General features: G+C 47.4%; 1 protein-coding gene across 1 annotated transcript in view; it reads left to right on the top strand.

Moving 5' to 3' along the window:
• STK10 (serine/threonine kinase 10) overlaps nucleotides 1-15,593 on the top strand; it is a 122,719-nt gene that overhangs the window by 18,117 nt on the left and 89,009 nt on the right. The window contains exon 2 of the mRNA XM_061129457.1: nucleotides 8,606-8,770. Within this exon, the coding sequence (XP_060985440.1) occupies nucleotides 8,606-8,770 (165 nt within the window). The remainder of the gene's footprint in view (nucleotides 1-8,605; nucleotides 8,771-15,593) is intronic.

The raw sequence follows: 15,593 nt of genomic DNA, 5'->3' as shown, positions 1-15,593 counted from the left end.
AGAAGAATCTGTTTGCCTGGGGCCTGTTAGTAACTACATTTCCCATCTGGGTTGCTGATCCCATTTTATCTGTCAGGTCCTCAGAAGCCGCAGTGAAGGTCACTTTGTAGATCATGGTGCCTTTGGGAGTGAAGGTAGCTCTGCGTGGTGAAGTGTTTTCATAGGTGTCTACTGGCTGCTAGAACAACCGCAGGGCTGGGGGCTCATTTCCTTTTTGGTGGCAAAAGACAGTCATCCAAAAGGAGTCTAAGGGCAGGGCCTGGCTCCAGGTGTCCCACAGACCCTCAGTGTGCGCCTTCCTCCATTGTGGCCTCCCTGGTCGTGGCCTCATCTTCAGGCAGGCTCTCCAAAGGGCTCCAAGACCTCTAGCCTTCCCATCTTACAGTTCAGCAACCCAGGAGAAAGAAAAAAATGATGTATTTGCTGATAAGTTTAGCAAAAAATAAAAAAAACCCCAAAAGACCACTTGGGTGCAGCCCTGTTGGCCTGCCACTGGGTGTGACCGAGAGGGTCCAGACTGAGGGGCTGGGCTGGGCTGTGTGCCAGGACTGGGGGGGCTCAGCCCCTCCTGAAACTCTTGCACGAAGAGTGAAAGAGAGGCCGTTCCCAAAAGCAGCTGGTGCTGTGAGTCCTCAGGGGAAAACAGATGCAGGTTAGTCCCTCTGCTGCCCCAATTTAGGATTCATTTCCAGGCAGCTCCATGGGCTCCCAGGCCTGAAGTGAGTGGTGCCCTGGGAACAGGACGAACCCCCCCCACCCCCCCCACCCCCCCGCCAATCAGGCCCTTCAGCTTTTGCGCTCTCATTTACCTGGTTCTGCAGATAACGCAGTCGCCACAGACTGCACTCTGGGCACTGCATAACCTTCACAAACTCAGTTTCCCCAGCTGCAGACTGGGGACTGGGAGCTGGGGTTTGAGAGGGGCGACTGAGTTCTTTCTGGTCCCTGTGTTCTGTGATATCAGTCCTTTTCCTGGAGGAGGGGGAGGGAGGGACACAGCGGTCAGGCTGCAGCCAGGAGGGCAGGGAGGGCCTGGGGGCCGTCCCCAGCTGGCGGTGGCTGTGTGGGTGACTTTCAGGAAGCCCTCAGCCCCTGGCTGGGCCCCTTGGCTTGGGCGGGACTTCTGCTCGAAGGGTTGTTCCCACCTCCTTGGGGCCAGGCCCCTGTGCTACACAAGGCGGGGGATTGTTCCCAGAGAGGTGCCTGGGCAGAAAACACAAGTGGCCACTGTGTGTCTGCTCTCAAGGGTGTGGGGCGAGGCGTTAGTCACCGCTGGCCAGCAATGGAGGGCTGAGTGGGGGCTCTTGCTGTCCGTCCTTCGCTGGACCCCAGTCTTGCCTCAGTCGGTGGGAGAGATGGACGTCAGAGGCCACAGATGGCCGTTTGTTCTTTATATGACTTCTTGTCTGTCAACTCCCACTGTGTCCCATCCACGGGGACAACCTTTAGCTTTCCAGTACCCACCCACTCCCCAAGCTGCCCTCACATCAGACTCTGGAGAGAGCTTGGCTATCATTTCCCCTTTCTCCTACTGCAGAATTTACAGGAACCTCTGGCAAAATGGTCAGAAACATGGATTTTGAAGTCACACGGGCTTCTATTTAACTTCCAGCCCTGCTTTTTTACCTACTCTGTGACCTTGAGGAAGTGACTTCACCTCTCTGAGCAGCAGTTTTCTTGCATATATAAAATGAGGCTGTTATAGATGTATGTATTCTCAAGTTCCAGACCAAGAGAAGCCAAGCTGCTTTCATATGCTCCATCCTATAATCTCGTGTTAGAACTTAAGGGCAGTCACTGTGTCTTCTTCACTGAATAGTAAACCTGAGTGTCCATCACTCTGTTCTCTACAAGTTTTGTGAACCTGGACATACTTAATCACAATGCAATGATAAATAATGGCCCTAATGTCTACCGAAAGGAGCTACAAAATTCAGAAATGCATTTTGAAATGTCAAACAAGGAATAAATCACATTCAGGATAGTTTTAATGTTAGGTATTTTATTATATGTATTTATTCTACGTTATGAGAGTTGGACTGTGAAGAAAGCTGAGTGCTGAACAATTGATGCTTTTGAAGTGTGGTGTTCGAGAAGACTCTTGAGAGTCCCTTGGACTCCAAGGAGATCCAACCAGTCCATCCTAAAGGAGATCAGTCCTGGGTGTTCATTGGAAGGACTGATGCTGAAGCTGAAACTCCAATACTTTGGCCACCTCATGCGAAGAGTTGACTCATTGGAAAAGACCCTGATGCCGGGAGGGATTGGGGGCAGGAGGAGAAGGGGACGGCAGAGGATGAGATGGCTGGATGGCATCACCGACTCGATGGACATGGGTTTGAGTAAACTCCGGGAGTTGGTGATAGACAGGGAGGCCTGGCGTGCTGCGATTCATGGGGTCACAAAGATTGGGATAGGACTGACCAACTGAACTGAACTGACTGATATATTATTTTTTTTTCACAATTATTTTTATTAGTTGGAGGCTAATTACTTTACAATATTGTGGTGGTTTTTGCCATACATTGACATGAATCAGCCATGGATTTACATGTGTTCCCCATCCCGATCCCCCCTCCCACCTCCCTCCCCATCCCATCCCTCTGGGTCCTCCCAGTGGACCAGCCCTGAGCACTTGTCTCATGCATCCAACCTGGGCTGGTGATCTGTTTCACACTTGATAATATACATGTTTCGATGCTGTTCTCTCAGATCATCCCACCCTCGCCTTCTCCCACAGAGTCCAAAAGTCTGTTCTGTACATCTGTGTCTCTTTTTCTGTCTTGCATATAGGGTTTTTGTTACCATCTTTCTAAATTCCATATATATGTGTTAGTATACTGTATTGGTATTTATCTTTCTGGCTTACTTCACTCTGTATAATGGGCTCCAGTTTTATCCATCTTATTAGAACTGATTCAAATGAATTATTTTTAATGGCTGAGTAATAGTCCATGGTGTATATGTACCACAGCTTCCTTATCCATTCGTCTGCTGATGGGCGTCTAGGTTGCTTCCATGTCCTGGCTATTATAAACAGTGCTGCGATGAACATTGGGGTGCACGTGTCTCTTTCAGATCTGGTTTCCTCGGTGTGTATGCCCAGGAGTGGGATTGCTGGGTCATATGGCAGTTCTGTGTCCCTGACTGATGCATTATTATGTACACATTTATGGTATATGTCTACATATATATACATAGCTAGTATACTAGTATCTCAGCATATTTGAATACTTTAATTCTTTCTAGGTGAAAGACTTTACAAAGTATCTTTTTTTCTACTGCTTAACAAAAAGGTGACAATTATGCTTGTTTACCCTATTTGATTAAAAATAACAATTTTTGCTGAAAGAAAAAAAGAGACTCTTAATAATACCATGCTCTTGTAAAAATTAATTGAGGGGATCTAGCAGTGTCTTCTTGGGCCCTCTCTAAGCTCTGCTACTTTGGAGTTAGTTTCACTTCCAGGCTCCCCTTGGGAGGACAGTGACCTGGCAGCGTGACTGTGGTAGGCAGTGCCAGAGGCTAGCAGTGAAAGAGGGCTTAGGGCAGTATTCTGAGATTGCATTTCATTGGCTGACTTGATCACATGTCTATCCTTGAACCAATCACTGTGGTAAGATGGAATGCAGGTACTGATTGGACGGCATAAGTTATCTGCCTGCTTTTAGACATGGTGGTGGGATCAGCCCAATTACAGCTTGGGGACTGGGAATGAGAGTGGGTTGGCTCCTCTGAAGAAAGATCAGGGAAGGGTGAATTATGTTATGGGAGGGCAATAATTCCAGCCTTTAGGAGGAAATTCTTCACTGGAAAAGTGCCTCACAAATAATAGGCACTCCGTAAATGATGCTTGAATGAATGAATGGAGAATAAGCTGATTCCCACCAGCCCAGTGTAGTAAACACGGAGCTGGGAGCAGGACCACTGCAGCTCCCAATCCTGGGTGGGTCCTGATATCTCTCTGGGCTTCAGTCTGCTCATCTGGGAAATGGGCATGGTGGTTGACACCTCACTCCTGGGCAGATTAAGTCCTGGCATCTCTAGTCCTCCGCAGCTACCAAGCACTCTGACAGTCAGTGGTTGCTCTTGGCTGTGGTTGTCATTTATCTTTAGCAAAGGGAGGTGGTGCAGGGAACACTGGGCCCTTGCCAGGACGGGCATGCTGAGAAGTGATGTAGAGCTCAGGCTCTTTGAGATAGGCAGGCTGGATTTGGATTCACCCTTCACCCTCCCATGTGCTATGTGACCTGAGGCATTTACTGTGACTCTCTGAGTCTGTTTCCTCATCTGTGAACTGGGAATGCCGGTATTTGTCTCTAAGGGTTGCGTTGAGGACGAAGTGAGAAATTTGGTTTAAGGCCTGTCCCAGCATGTAGTGAGTGCTCAGACAGTGTTAACTGTTTTATAATCAGCGATTATTACTTTCTCTGTGGCTTTCAGGTGATAAATTGCTGCTGTCACCTACACTGGCACTTGCCATCTACCTCTACAAGGATTAGATTATGAGCTGCTGACCTTCAACACCCCCTGAAGGGAGTTCAGAGTGGAGATCAGAAACAAGGCACTCTGTGCACTGGGAAAAACTGGCAGAACAGGTCTTCAGGTAGATGTTTTCAGGAGACAATTTTATGAGTAGTCTTGCATCTTCTCGTATCTAGAAAAGCACTAAAATCCTTTATAGTGACATCAGTTTTTCATGACTAGCAGACATCTTCTACAAAAAATATGTGCTTGATTGCACATACTCCTCTTTGACCAAAATCACATACATACTAATCTTCCCCCTGCCTCTTTGGAGCAGTCTTTCAGAACTGTCTGAAATGCTGTCTCCTGGGCTATAGTCCTCATTTTGCCCCAAATAAAACTTAACTCACAGCTCTCACGTGCATTTTTTTTCAGTTGACACCGCCTTAACCAGGCTTTTAGAGAATTTGATTTGGCCAGGTCACTTCATGTGCCATGATTGCTGCCAGCCCCTCTCTGGCAGGCTCTGGGTCCCTGTGAACTCAGAGAGAGGTGCCGGGCGGGCGTTCCTCAGTACTGATGTTGGCACCCCGCCTGAGGCTGGACCCTGTCGTCAGTGCTGCCTTTCAGGGTGGAGGGCAAGGCAGGTTTAATGCTCCCGGAAAACAGCCTCTGCCCAGTCCTCTTCTACCTGCAGGAGAGGAGTCCTTTAAAGGACACCCGGGAAAAGGTGACTGCAGCCTCCTTCACCAGCTCTCGGGAGTGAAAGATGGATAGGTGCAGGCAGCCTTTGCTAGCTTAGCCGGCCCTGCGCTGCTGTGGCAGGGGCTCGGAGGGCGTGGTCACGGTGGTTGCCTCGGTCACCTGGCTCTGGCCGCAGCTACTTGCTAAGCCCTCTACTGTCTTTTCTGTAAATGAGCAGAGTGGGCCTTAACTTTGCTTCTGGATCTGGACAGGAGGAGGAGCGTGAGTGCTGGACTGTGAAAGGATGCTTTGATGGTCTTCTAGTGGGACAGAAAAAATCAGCTTTACAAGAAATGAAAGGGCAGGTACATCATCAGTTAAGTGTGTGTGAGAGAGAGAGAGAGAGAGCGCCCGATTGCTTAACTGATGAATTTCTAAGGCGTTCCAAGCAAGTTTTCAAAACTGGGTTTGGGGGGAGGCCCTGACCCAGGCGGGCTGGGTGAGCAGGGTGTCTAGGATAGACAGTGGCCTCAGGGAATGGCCCCACACGAAAGTCTGTTGCCTGAACTGAGCTTCTGGGCCAGACGTGGAAAGTTCCCTAGATGGCGTGGCCACCAGCAGTGCGGAGCCATGAGCAGGGCTGCCTGTGTTCCCGTTCAGCTGCGTCACCCGAGCTGCTGGGAGTCTGCACCGTCTCCTCATCCGAGGTAACAGCCGCACATACCTGGCAGGGTGGTTGGGGAGATAAATGAGTTACCACGTGTCGAAGTGTAGACAAGCGTCCCATGTGGAGTGGGCCCTTGAGAAATGCAAAAGCGTTACTGTCACTGTGGAACCTGCGGGCTTGGTGGCTCAGTTAATGGAAATGTTTACCTAAACTGAGAATAAATTTACAAATGAGCGTACAAGTTGCCTTTTGGCGTCACTTCCTTCCAGAAGGTTCCCTGGCAGGCATGGCGCCCGCTCCCAGTTTCCACGCCCACCCCCTGTAGGCACACTGTCTCACCGCTGCCGGCAGAGCTGGGTCTCCCCAGCTGGCTGCTGAGTTCCTGGGGGCCGGGTCGGGGTGGATGGGTCTGCATCACCGGTACCGCAGGTGGGGCATCTGGTCTCAGAGGCTCCTGAGTTCTGGGGTGACGGGGGACCTTGGAGAGGAGTGTGCAGTGCCAGAATGCTGAAGGTCAGAGGACCCAGGTTCAGATTCTGGGCTGCCTCTCAGGTTCCAGCCTTGTCCCTCTCTCTAGTCCGCAGAAGGGTTACTGTGAGAGGTGCGGTGAACACGCGCTGTCCTCCGCAGGGTGCTGGGTGGTGCAGCCGTCAGCGTGCCCATCGGCTCAGGTGGCGGAGCTGTTCTGTTAGGCACGTGCCGTGTGGTGCTGTCCTCGGAGCAGCACCGAGGTGGTGAAGTCTAGGGTGGCCCAGTTTTCATGCGCTTTCCTCCAGACTGCTGTTCAAAGGCTGCAGACGAGCGGCTGGCCTTTAGGCCCGTGTTGTAGGAAGGTGTGCTCTCTTCAACCTGGGGATTCCCTTTCCCCTGACCAGCGGCACAGTGGGTGGGTGCTCCCAGACGTGCCCCCCACCCCAAGGCTTCCCGGGACCGGCTGGGCTCTGCCCCTTCTCCTGGGCACTAGCTCATTGTGGGTGAAATCGCTTGCACTGCTTACACAGTTATTTCTCTCTCACTCACTCTCAGTTTTAATTGTGGTTAAATATGCAGAGCATAAAATAGACTGTTTTAGCAAGTTCTAACCGTACAATTCAGTGGTATTAGGTATGTTCACAGTGTTTGTTCCGTTTTCCCCTCTATCCATTTCTAGAACTTTTGCCTCATCCCAAAGAGAAACTCTGTACCCACTAAACACTTCACTCTTCATTCCTGCTGGTAACCAGCCCCTGGCAGCCTCTATTCTACTTTCTTTCTCTATGAAAGTAGTTTATTGACTATTCTAGGTACCTTATTTATGTGGAATTATGTGATATTTGTCCTTTTGTGACTGTATTATTTCTTACTTAGCATAATGTCCTCCAGATTCATCCATGCATCATCATTCATCATTCATCTAGCTTGTGCCAGAATTTCCTTCCTTTTTAAGACTAAATAGTACTCCACTGAATGTGTAAATCATCCTCCCAGGAAGACTGGTTCCGGGACAACCCCACAGATACCAAAATCCATGGGTGTTCAAGTCTGTTACATCAATGGTGTAGTATTTCCATATAAGCTGTGCACGTTCTCCTGTATACTTTAAACATCTGTAGATTACATTTGATACCGAAGTCTATGTAAATGCTATGTAAATAGTTGTAAATATGATGTAGATGATATGTAAATAGTTGCCAGGCACGTGACAAATTCCAGCTTTGCTTTTTGGAACTTTCTGATTTTTTTCCTGAATATTTTTGATCTTCAGTTGGTTGAATCTGAGGATGTGGAACTTAGGATACAGGAGGACTGACTGTACCCTATTTCATTACTTCATTCATCTGCTGATGGACACTCGGGCTGTTTCCACCATTTGGCTCTTGTGAATAGCACTGCTATGAATATTGGTGTACAGAGACTGCTCAAATTCCTGCTTGCAGGTCTTTTGCAAATATGCCTAGGAGTGGAACTGCTGGGCCGTATGGTAGTTCTATGTTTAACCTTTTGAGAAACTGCCAAGCTCTTTTCCACAGCAGCTGTACCGCTTTTCTGCCCACTAGCAATGCACAGAGGTACCAGTTTTTCCACATCCTCAACACTTATTTTCTGTTTTTAGAGAGTTATATCTATCCTTGTAGATGTGAAATCCTCTTACTCTCTTTTTCATCAAATAAGAAACTGTTGTTAGGACCAGGTGAAGTACATCTACGAAAAACTCTTTTAATTTTGCTTTTAATATATGTGACATAATGCAAATAAATGCTCGAAACATTCTTTTAACATTTTAAAGCAATATAGGGAGAGTAAAAGTGTCCTTTGTCTCTGTCCCCGTTTCAGGCTCCTCCCCAGCCTACTGTTAGGCAGTATCTTTCCAGAGTTTTCCATGCATTTACATTTCATGTGTGAGCATTTATGAAAAAGTAGTTTTCCATTTTTTTTAATATAAAAAGCATCATACCACTTTTTATTTTTCAGTGACTTGGATCTTTTACAGAACAGCCAGGAGTCTTTCTAGGCTGTTTGTAGATCTATGCTCTTCTTGCATTTTTATTTATCCCATAGTACAGGTGTCTTGTACTTAATATGTTTGTTACTAACCACAGACCATTGTTTGTCTCACATGCCCCACTGTGCTGACATCGTGAGTGAGCGCTGGCCGTTGTTCAGAACAGCGGACGTTCTGCTGCAGCCCCGTGTTTGCATCTGGACATCCGGCCTGTGTTTCCCCTGACTCGGGCCTCTCTGAGCTAGCCCCAGGGGTCAGCTTCCTGCCGACCATGCCTGCTGACCTTCCATGTTTCTGCTTTTCAGGCCAAGAACAAGGAGACGGGTGCCTTGGCCGCGGCCAAAGTGATCGAGACCAACAGTGAAGAGGAGCTGGAGGATTACATCGTGGAGATCGAGATCCTGGCCACCTGTGACCACCCCTACATCGTGAAGCTCCTGGGCGCCTACTACTACGACGGGAAGCTGTGGGTAAGCGTGCCTCCGCCTGCCTCCCCAGCTCCCGTGGTGAAACCACCAGACCCTGCCCAGCTCTGAGGGCCTCAGCTCTTCCTCCGCTTCTGCTTTGAGGGCAGGGGCTGGAGTGCCCTCCCCTTTCTGCAGAGCCTCTCCACTTTGGGGCTGAGTGTGGTGGTATGGAGCAGAAAGGAGTTCAGAAGCTCTACTGCCAGGCCTCAAGTTACTAACTTCTCCTTGCCTCAGTTTCCCCGGCTGTAAGATGGGGATGATGCCAGTACCTAGCGCACTGCGTTGTTCTAGAGATGCAGTGAGCTAATTCATGCTTGGAAGAACAGCTGGCCCATGTCAGAGCTCGCTGAGTGTGAGCTATTTTATTACTTGTTCTGGTGGCATCGTCACTGCCGCTGTGGCAGCTGCTCCAGGGGCCTTCCTTTCAATGGCAGCACTAAAGTGGGCCCTGTAATAGCCCCCACTCTCTGGCTGCAACCTCATATTTTAAGATGCACAGTGCAGATGCATCAAAGCCCCACCTTCCCAACTCAGCATCCCCTTGGAGGAATTCTGGGGTGCCCTGATTTTCAGAGCCTGCCCTGCGGAATGGCTCCCCCATTGACATTCTTCTAGCCTCTCAGTTTATAAAACCCAAACTTCCTAGAGGGTACGTTTTCCATACTCTCTTTTCAGCCAGTATTGTACCCATCAAACGTCATATTTGTGACTGTCAAGCTCAGCCAAACATTCGTAATGAAATGATGTGCAGGAAATCTCATGAATTAATAGATGCAACTGGAAAACTGTCAGGCTCACCGGTAGACGGTTTGCAAAGGGAGCACGTGTCAGGGGCCCGGGCCTCTGGGAGGGAACAGCTCTGCGTGAGCAGCCCAGACTCAGGGCGCCACGGGGACCGGTTGTCAGTAATGATTTGGTGGTCGGGAGGGGATTTTTTTTTTTTTTGGTTGCACATCTTGTGGGATCTTATTTCCCCAATCAAGTGTGAAACCTGGGCCAGTGGCAGGGGCAGTATTGAGTCTTAACCACCAGGGAGTTCCCAGGAGGGAATGTTTTAAGCATTGGACCTCCTATCATGATAGTTTATCATGTACAGGGAGAGTGTTAGATATATTTTAGGAAATTATTGGGCAGTCTGAGTTGCTATGTCATGCTTTATAATTTTTCCCATTTGAAATAATAGGAAATAGACACCAAGTTGATTCTTGGAGTCAGAATGCCTGATTTTTAGGAACAGAACTACTGATACTTAAAGGGGAAATCTGTGTTTCATTTGAGAAAAGGATCCTGTTATTTAAGAAAACCAAAGGAGTGGTTTAGAAACCACTGTCAAAGTTCATCCCTCTCATTTCAGAGAAATGAGGAAAGCCAGTGTCTGAGGGGGATGAGAAACTTGGCTATCTACCAGACAGTGGACCAGAGCTTTGCCCACTAAAACTGGTTGCTCGCCAGCTGAGGCCAGCTTCCTTTTGTTTCTCTGAGCATCTCCTTGGGGAGTCTTCTAGATGTCACTGGGGGCAGTAAAGCCACCATCACCTGACTATCAGCTGAAGATTTCAAAGCCCTTCCTCGTTCACTGTCTCTGGCATCTTGGATGGTGACCCAGGCGGGGAGGAGGTGACAGAGAGGGCAGGCGCCTTGCTTGTGGACACACAGCTGACACAGTGGATTTCTTCTGTCTTGATTCATGGAGCTGCTTTTTAGAAAGTTTTTATTCTTTTAAGAAATTAAAATTTTAAATACATGGTTATCAGGAAAATGAGAGTATACAGAAAAGCAAAAGACTAATGTCACCTGAATCTTTACACCAAAGATAATCATTTTAAATAACATAATAAATTTTTCTAGACTTTTTCTATATATACACACAGGTTTTTTTTTAAAGGATGAACTTATTCCAGACTTGCTACTTCACTCTTACTCTTCTTGTTTAAGACATATTAAGAATGACTTTTCATATTTTAGGGAAACACCTGCATCTTCATCTTCTCTTTTTCTGTAGAATTCCGTCTTCTGACAATTAAGCAGTTAGGCTGTTGCTTTTGTTTTTTATTGCTGTTATAAACAGCTCTGTGATGGACATCTTTGAAATTTGTGTGTTCCTACTTGAGAATCTCTTTAGGAGAATTTTCAAGATTTTTAAGTGTCAATCTGTCATACTGGCCTCACAGAGCCACGTTTGATATCATACAGTTGAGTTTTTTCATCTCACCACCTACCCACAACACACACACGCATCCATCTATCCATCCAGCTCTCCATCTAGTCAGCCTTCATTGGATTGCTAATTACATATGCATTGAGAAAAACATCTTTTATATATCTGTTCCCATTATTGTTTGTGGCAGTTTACCAAGTTCATTACTTTTTCAAGTCCAGAGATAACGCCAATAGCAGCTAATATTTATTGAAGGCTCACAGTGTGCTGGGCCTTTTGCTGTGTATTTTACTTGCATTATGTCATTTAATCATATTCTTTGAGGCCATTGCTTTATCTTCATCCTACAGATGAAAGTGAGAAAGGAAGATGCTAAGTCAGTCTCCCCCCTCCCCTGCTAGGCCACACAGCTAGAAAGTGGCAGAGCTAGAAAACCCGATGGAGGAAAAGGACAGTTTGTAACTGGACAGTGACTGTGGTGAAGTTGCTTAAATAGGTACACCAGAATTTTCTGTCCCAAGGTTGTCACTTTAGGCTGGTACTTTCTTATCCAGGGCTGCTGCTGTGGCCAAAATCATTTCTCACCCCTTCTTCTTTGGCTGCTCCTACAGCGTACATTTGTTACTTTGTAGACCTTTAAAGGTGTTACCTCTCATTTTTGATTTGGGTTTTAGTAGACATTGTGAAATCAAGGAAGGTGGCCCTGGGACTGGGTGGATTAAGAAGGGCAGAGGATTTCAAGCAGGATCAGCCTGGGCCGAGGTGTGGAGGTGGGAGAGCTCTGACATGTTGAGATCCTGGGCACACTAGGATTGGTGGGTCTACCAGCATATTGTAAAAAATGAGGGCGATCGTTGGAGGCAGGGTTGTGGAGGGCCTTGAATGCCAAGGAGAAGGTTTACACTTGGTCTTTTAGATTAGTGGTTCTCAAAGTACAACCTCTCAGACCAGTAGTAGCGGCAGCAGCAGCACCACCGACCTGGTTAGAAATGCTGAATATTAGGTCCCAACTCAGAGCTGCTGAATCAGAAACTCTTGGAAGGGGCCCTGCCATCTGTTGTAAGGAACCTTCTAGGTGACTCTGATGCTTGATGAAGTTTGAGAACTATTGCTGAAGGTAATAGGGACCCAGTGGCAGTCTCATGGGGGGAGAGACACACATTTAGAAAGAAATCAGGTTTGAGGGGGCAAGAGGGAGAGCACCCAGGCCGACCAGGAAGTGGTCAGAATGGACTAGGCCAGAAGTCCAAGGATGTGAGATGGGAACATCATTGGTCAGAAAAGGGTTTAGAGAAAGGAACATTTGAACTGGATCTTAAGAATGCATAGGAGTTCTGCAAGGGGTAAGAGAAGGAAGGGCAGTCTGAAGCAGCGTGGACGGAAGTGTGGAAGAGAGGAGTCTCCTTCTCAAATACTAGGTTAAAGGGCACCAACTTTTTGGTGTTTCCTTCTGTGAGATGATTCTTGGCCCCATCTTGTGGCCAGGCTCAGGTCTTCTATGTGGCTCCAGGGGCCAGCTTTTCTGTGTGGGTGTCTTTGACAAAATCAGCCCTGACCTAGAGTCTGCTTTCAGGGGCTGGACCTTAGGATGAGAAGCTGACTGTTTCCCTCGCATCCTGGGTGTCTTGCCCGGCCGTGGCGGTCCGGACGGGCTTTTCCCAGGTGGGGCGGAGGTCACTCACCAAACCACCCCACCTGCAATCTGACAAGATTGACTCATTTTCTTCTAGAGTTTGTAACCTTCGCAAAACCCTTCTCGTAGTTTCTTATGATCACTTCTGCTTTTGAATACAAATGGTGCAAGTGTTATTCTAAACTAGCACTATCCAATAGAAATATAATGCGAGCCATATGTATAATTTAAAAATTTCTAATTACTGCATTAAAGCAAAAAGAAACTGATGAAATTAAGTAATATAATTTATTTAACATAGTATATAAAACATTATCATTCTGACATGTAATCAATAAAAAAATATTGATGAGATATTTTAGTTGTTTTCCATTTGAAGTTTTCAAATCTAGTATGTGTTGCACACTTACAGCACATCTCAATTTAGGAGCTACAGTTTCATCAGAAAGGTTTCCTCTGTATTTAGACGTCATGAAATTTCTGGATGAAAAAGTAGATTCCTGTCCTCAGGTTGTTACAATGTTCTTAAATGTATCCCAATAATAGAGTCAAATATCAGTTTTTAAATTTAAATTAATTAAAAGGGAATGGATTGATACATACAGTTCTATACTAGCCACATTTCAAGTGCTCAAGAACCACATGTGGTTCTGTCCTGTCAAAAAAAAAAAAAAAAGAGCCACATAGTGGCTGTTGCATTAGACAGTGTAGACCATGCAACTCTGGGTGTATACCCAGGCCTCGCAAATAGGCGAATGCGGGAAACCCTGGGCTGATCTCATGAATTTCCTTTGGTTTATAACTGCCCCTCCCCAGTTCCCACTCCTTGCCCTGACCAGATTTTGATGTCTGGGAAAGCCTTTCAAGGGTTGGATCTCTTTTCCTACATAGGAGTGGGAATGGCATGGTGGTAAATGTTTAACAGTCACCGCTCTGGAAAGAACAGCCCTAGTTGATGTCATCTGCCAGTTTCTGTGGTGTAAATATTCCCACCGTGATCAATTTCAAACTCAAACAAAATGTCACTAACAGAGCTGTCGGACCACTCCGTGATGAAGTTATTTCTGCCATACAGATATGACAGATTTAAACAACTTCAAGAGTAGAGATAACAGTAGAATGTGCTATAATAATTAGATAATTGATGAGTTTTGAATGTTTATCGTCTTTGTTGTCTTTAATGCAATTTTTAAAATAACAAGGTTACCTAACTTAATTTTAAACATAGATTATGTTACTAGGTTACAAAAATTCTTGAAAATTTAGCACAGTCCTCACAAGCCAGTGAAAGCTGGCTCTGGCACACCCCTGGATTCAGATGAGTGTTGTGTTGACTAAACCATGGAATGCTACAGCTGGGTGTCACGCAGCCAACATCTCATTTGAAAAATAGACAACTGCGGACCAGAGAGGGTCTTAGTTCAGTCGCTCCGTCGTGTCCGACTCTTTGTGACCCTATGGACTGCAGCATGCCAGGCTTCCCTGTCCATCACCAACTCCCGGAGTTTACTCAAACTCATGTCCATTGAGTCGGTGATGCCATCGAACCATCTCATCCTCTGTCATCCCCTTCTCTCCCACCTTCACTCTTTCCCAGCATCAGGGCCTTTTCCAATGAGTCAGTTCTTCGCATCAGGTGGCCAAAGTGTTGGAATTTCAGCTAAAGTCACACAATGAATTAGTTACAAGGGCAGACGTACAGACATCAGATACTGTGGATGAGAGACCCTGCTCATGTCACACTGCCCTTTGAAAAGCCCTTCCACAGCTCCCCAGAATATATTCCAAACCCATTACCTGGTACATGGGCTAGGTATAGTCTGTCTGCCAACATCTTCCCAGGCCTCTCTCTGCAGCTGTTCAGGCTACTTGCAGGTGGGTGCATCTCGGGCCTTCATCCAGGCAGCCCTCCGCAGTGTCATCTGCAGAGCCAGCCGGACCTTTACTTCCACAATGAGGCCTTTTAAGTTCTTCCCGGGGACCGCTTGGTGGAACGTACCCCCTCTTCCTCTTCTCTCTGCTCCTTTGTTGTCTCTCATCCTACCGTCTCATTTCAGTGCTAGCGTCAGTCCTGGTATCTCCCTCCTCTGGTAGGCAGGACCCTGTCTTTGTGCTCCCCTGGTGCTGGTCCAGGGCAGAGGCAGGCGTGGAGTCCAGGCAGAAACGCCTCCCCTTGTGGGGTCTGCCCTGGGGAGGGTGGAGGCAGGAGAGCGCCCGCAGCCCACAGAGCCCAGCCTTGGGGCGGTGTTGCCCTTGTTTGTGATGGAAACAGTTCTCTAGCTTTCAGTAGCTTGCAGGGTGGAAGCCTTTCCTGTGCAGAATCTGGCCAGGAAGCAAAGGTGGCTGCGAAGTCCTGCGTGGCAAGCTGTGACGGTTCTGAAAGCTCCTCTGATTGGTTTCTGAGCCCGGGTTTCCCTCAGCCTTTCTGACAGGACAGCAGATCTGCTGTTGTGATCTGTTGCCTGTTCACCATGGGACTTCTGGCTTTTGTCTCTAGAAGCTTGGGTCATCTTGGAGGAATTAAGCCTGCAGCCCTGTCAGATCACAGGGTTCTCCATTTATTCGTGTAAACAAGTGTCTGTTGAATTCCATCCTTGTGCCCAGTCCTGATCCCGCCCGGAGGATACAGAAATGATCGAGGCTGGCCAGATCCCTGGCCTCACTGGGCTCAGAGTCTAGTGGTAGAAGTAGACAATATGGCAGCAGATAAAGAAGTAAATGAGAGGACTTCAGCAAGTGATAAGTGTGTGAAAGAAAAATAGACTGGGAAATGTGATGGAAGTTCTTGGTGGGAGGGGGGCAGGCATGTCAGGGACAGATGCTTCAAATAAGGAAGGCCTTTCTCAAGAGGTGATCTTTTAGCTAAGGCCCCAAAGACAGGCTGCAGGGCAGACCTGCAGAAATTTAGAGAGCAGAAATTTCCAGCTAGAGAGAACAGGAAGTATTCTCAGAGGCCCTGAGGCAGGAACCAGTGGAGCCTGTAAAGGACCAGACAAAAGTTGTGACTGGAAGATGGCAAAGGAGGAGAGGCAGAG

The sequence above is a fragment of the Dama dama genome, chromosome 25 (genome assembly GCF_033118175.1).
Source record: "Dama dama isolate Ldn47 chromosome 25, ASM3311817v1, whole genome shotgun sequence".
Taxonomy (NCBI): Eukaryota; Metazoa; Chordata; class Mammalia; order Artiodactyla; family Cervidae; genus Dama; species Dama dama.
The sequence above is the reverse complement of the archived record's forward strand: the minus strand, read 5'-3'. Positions and strand labels throughout refer to the sequence as shown.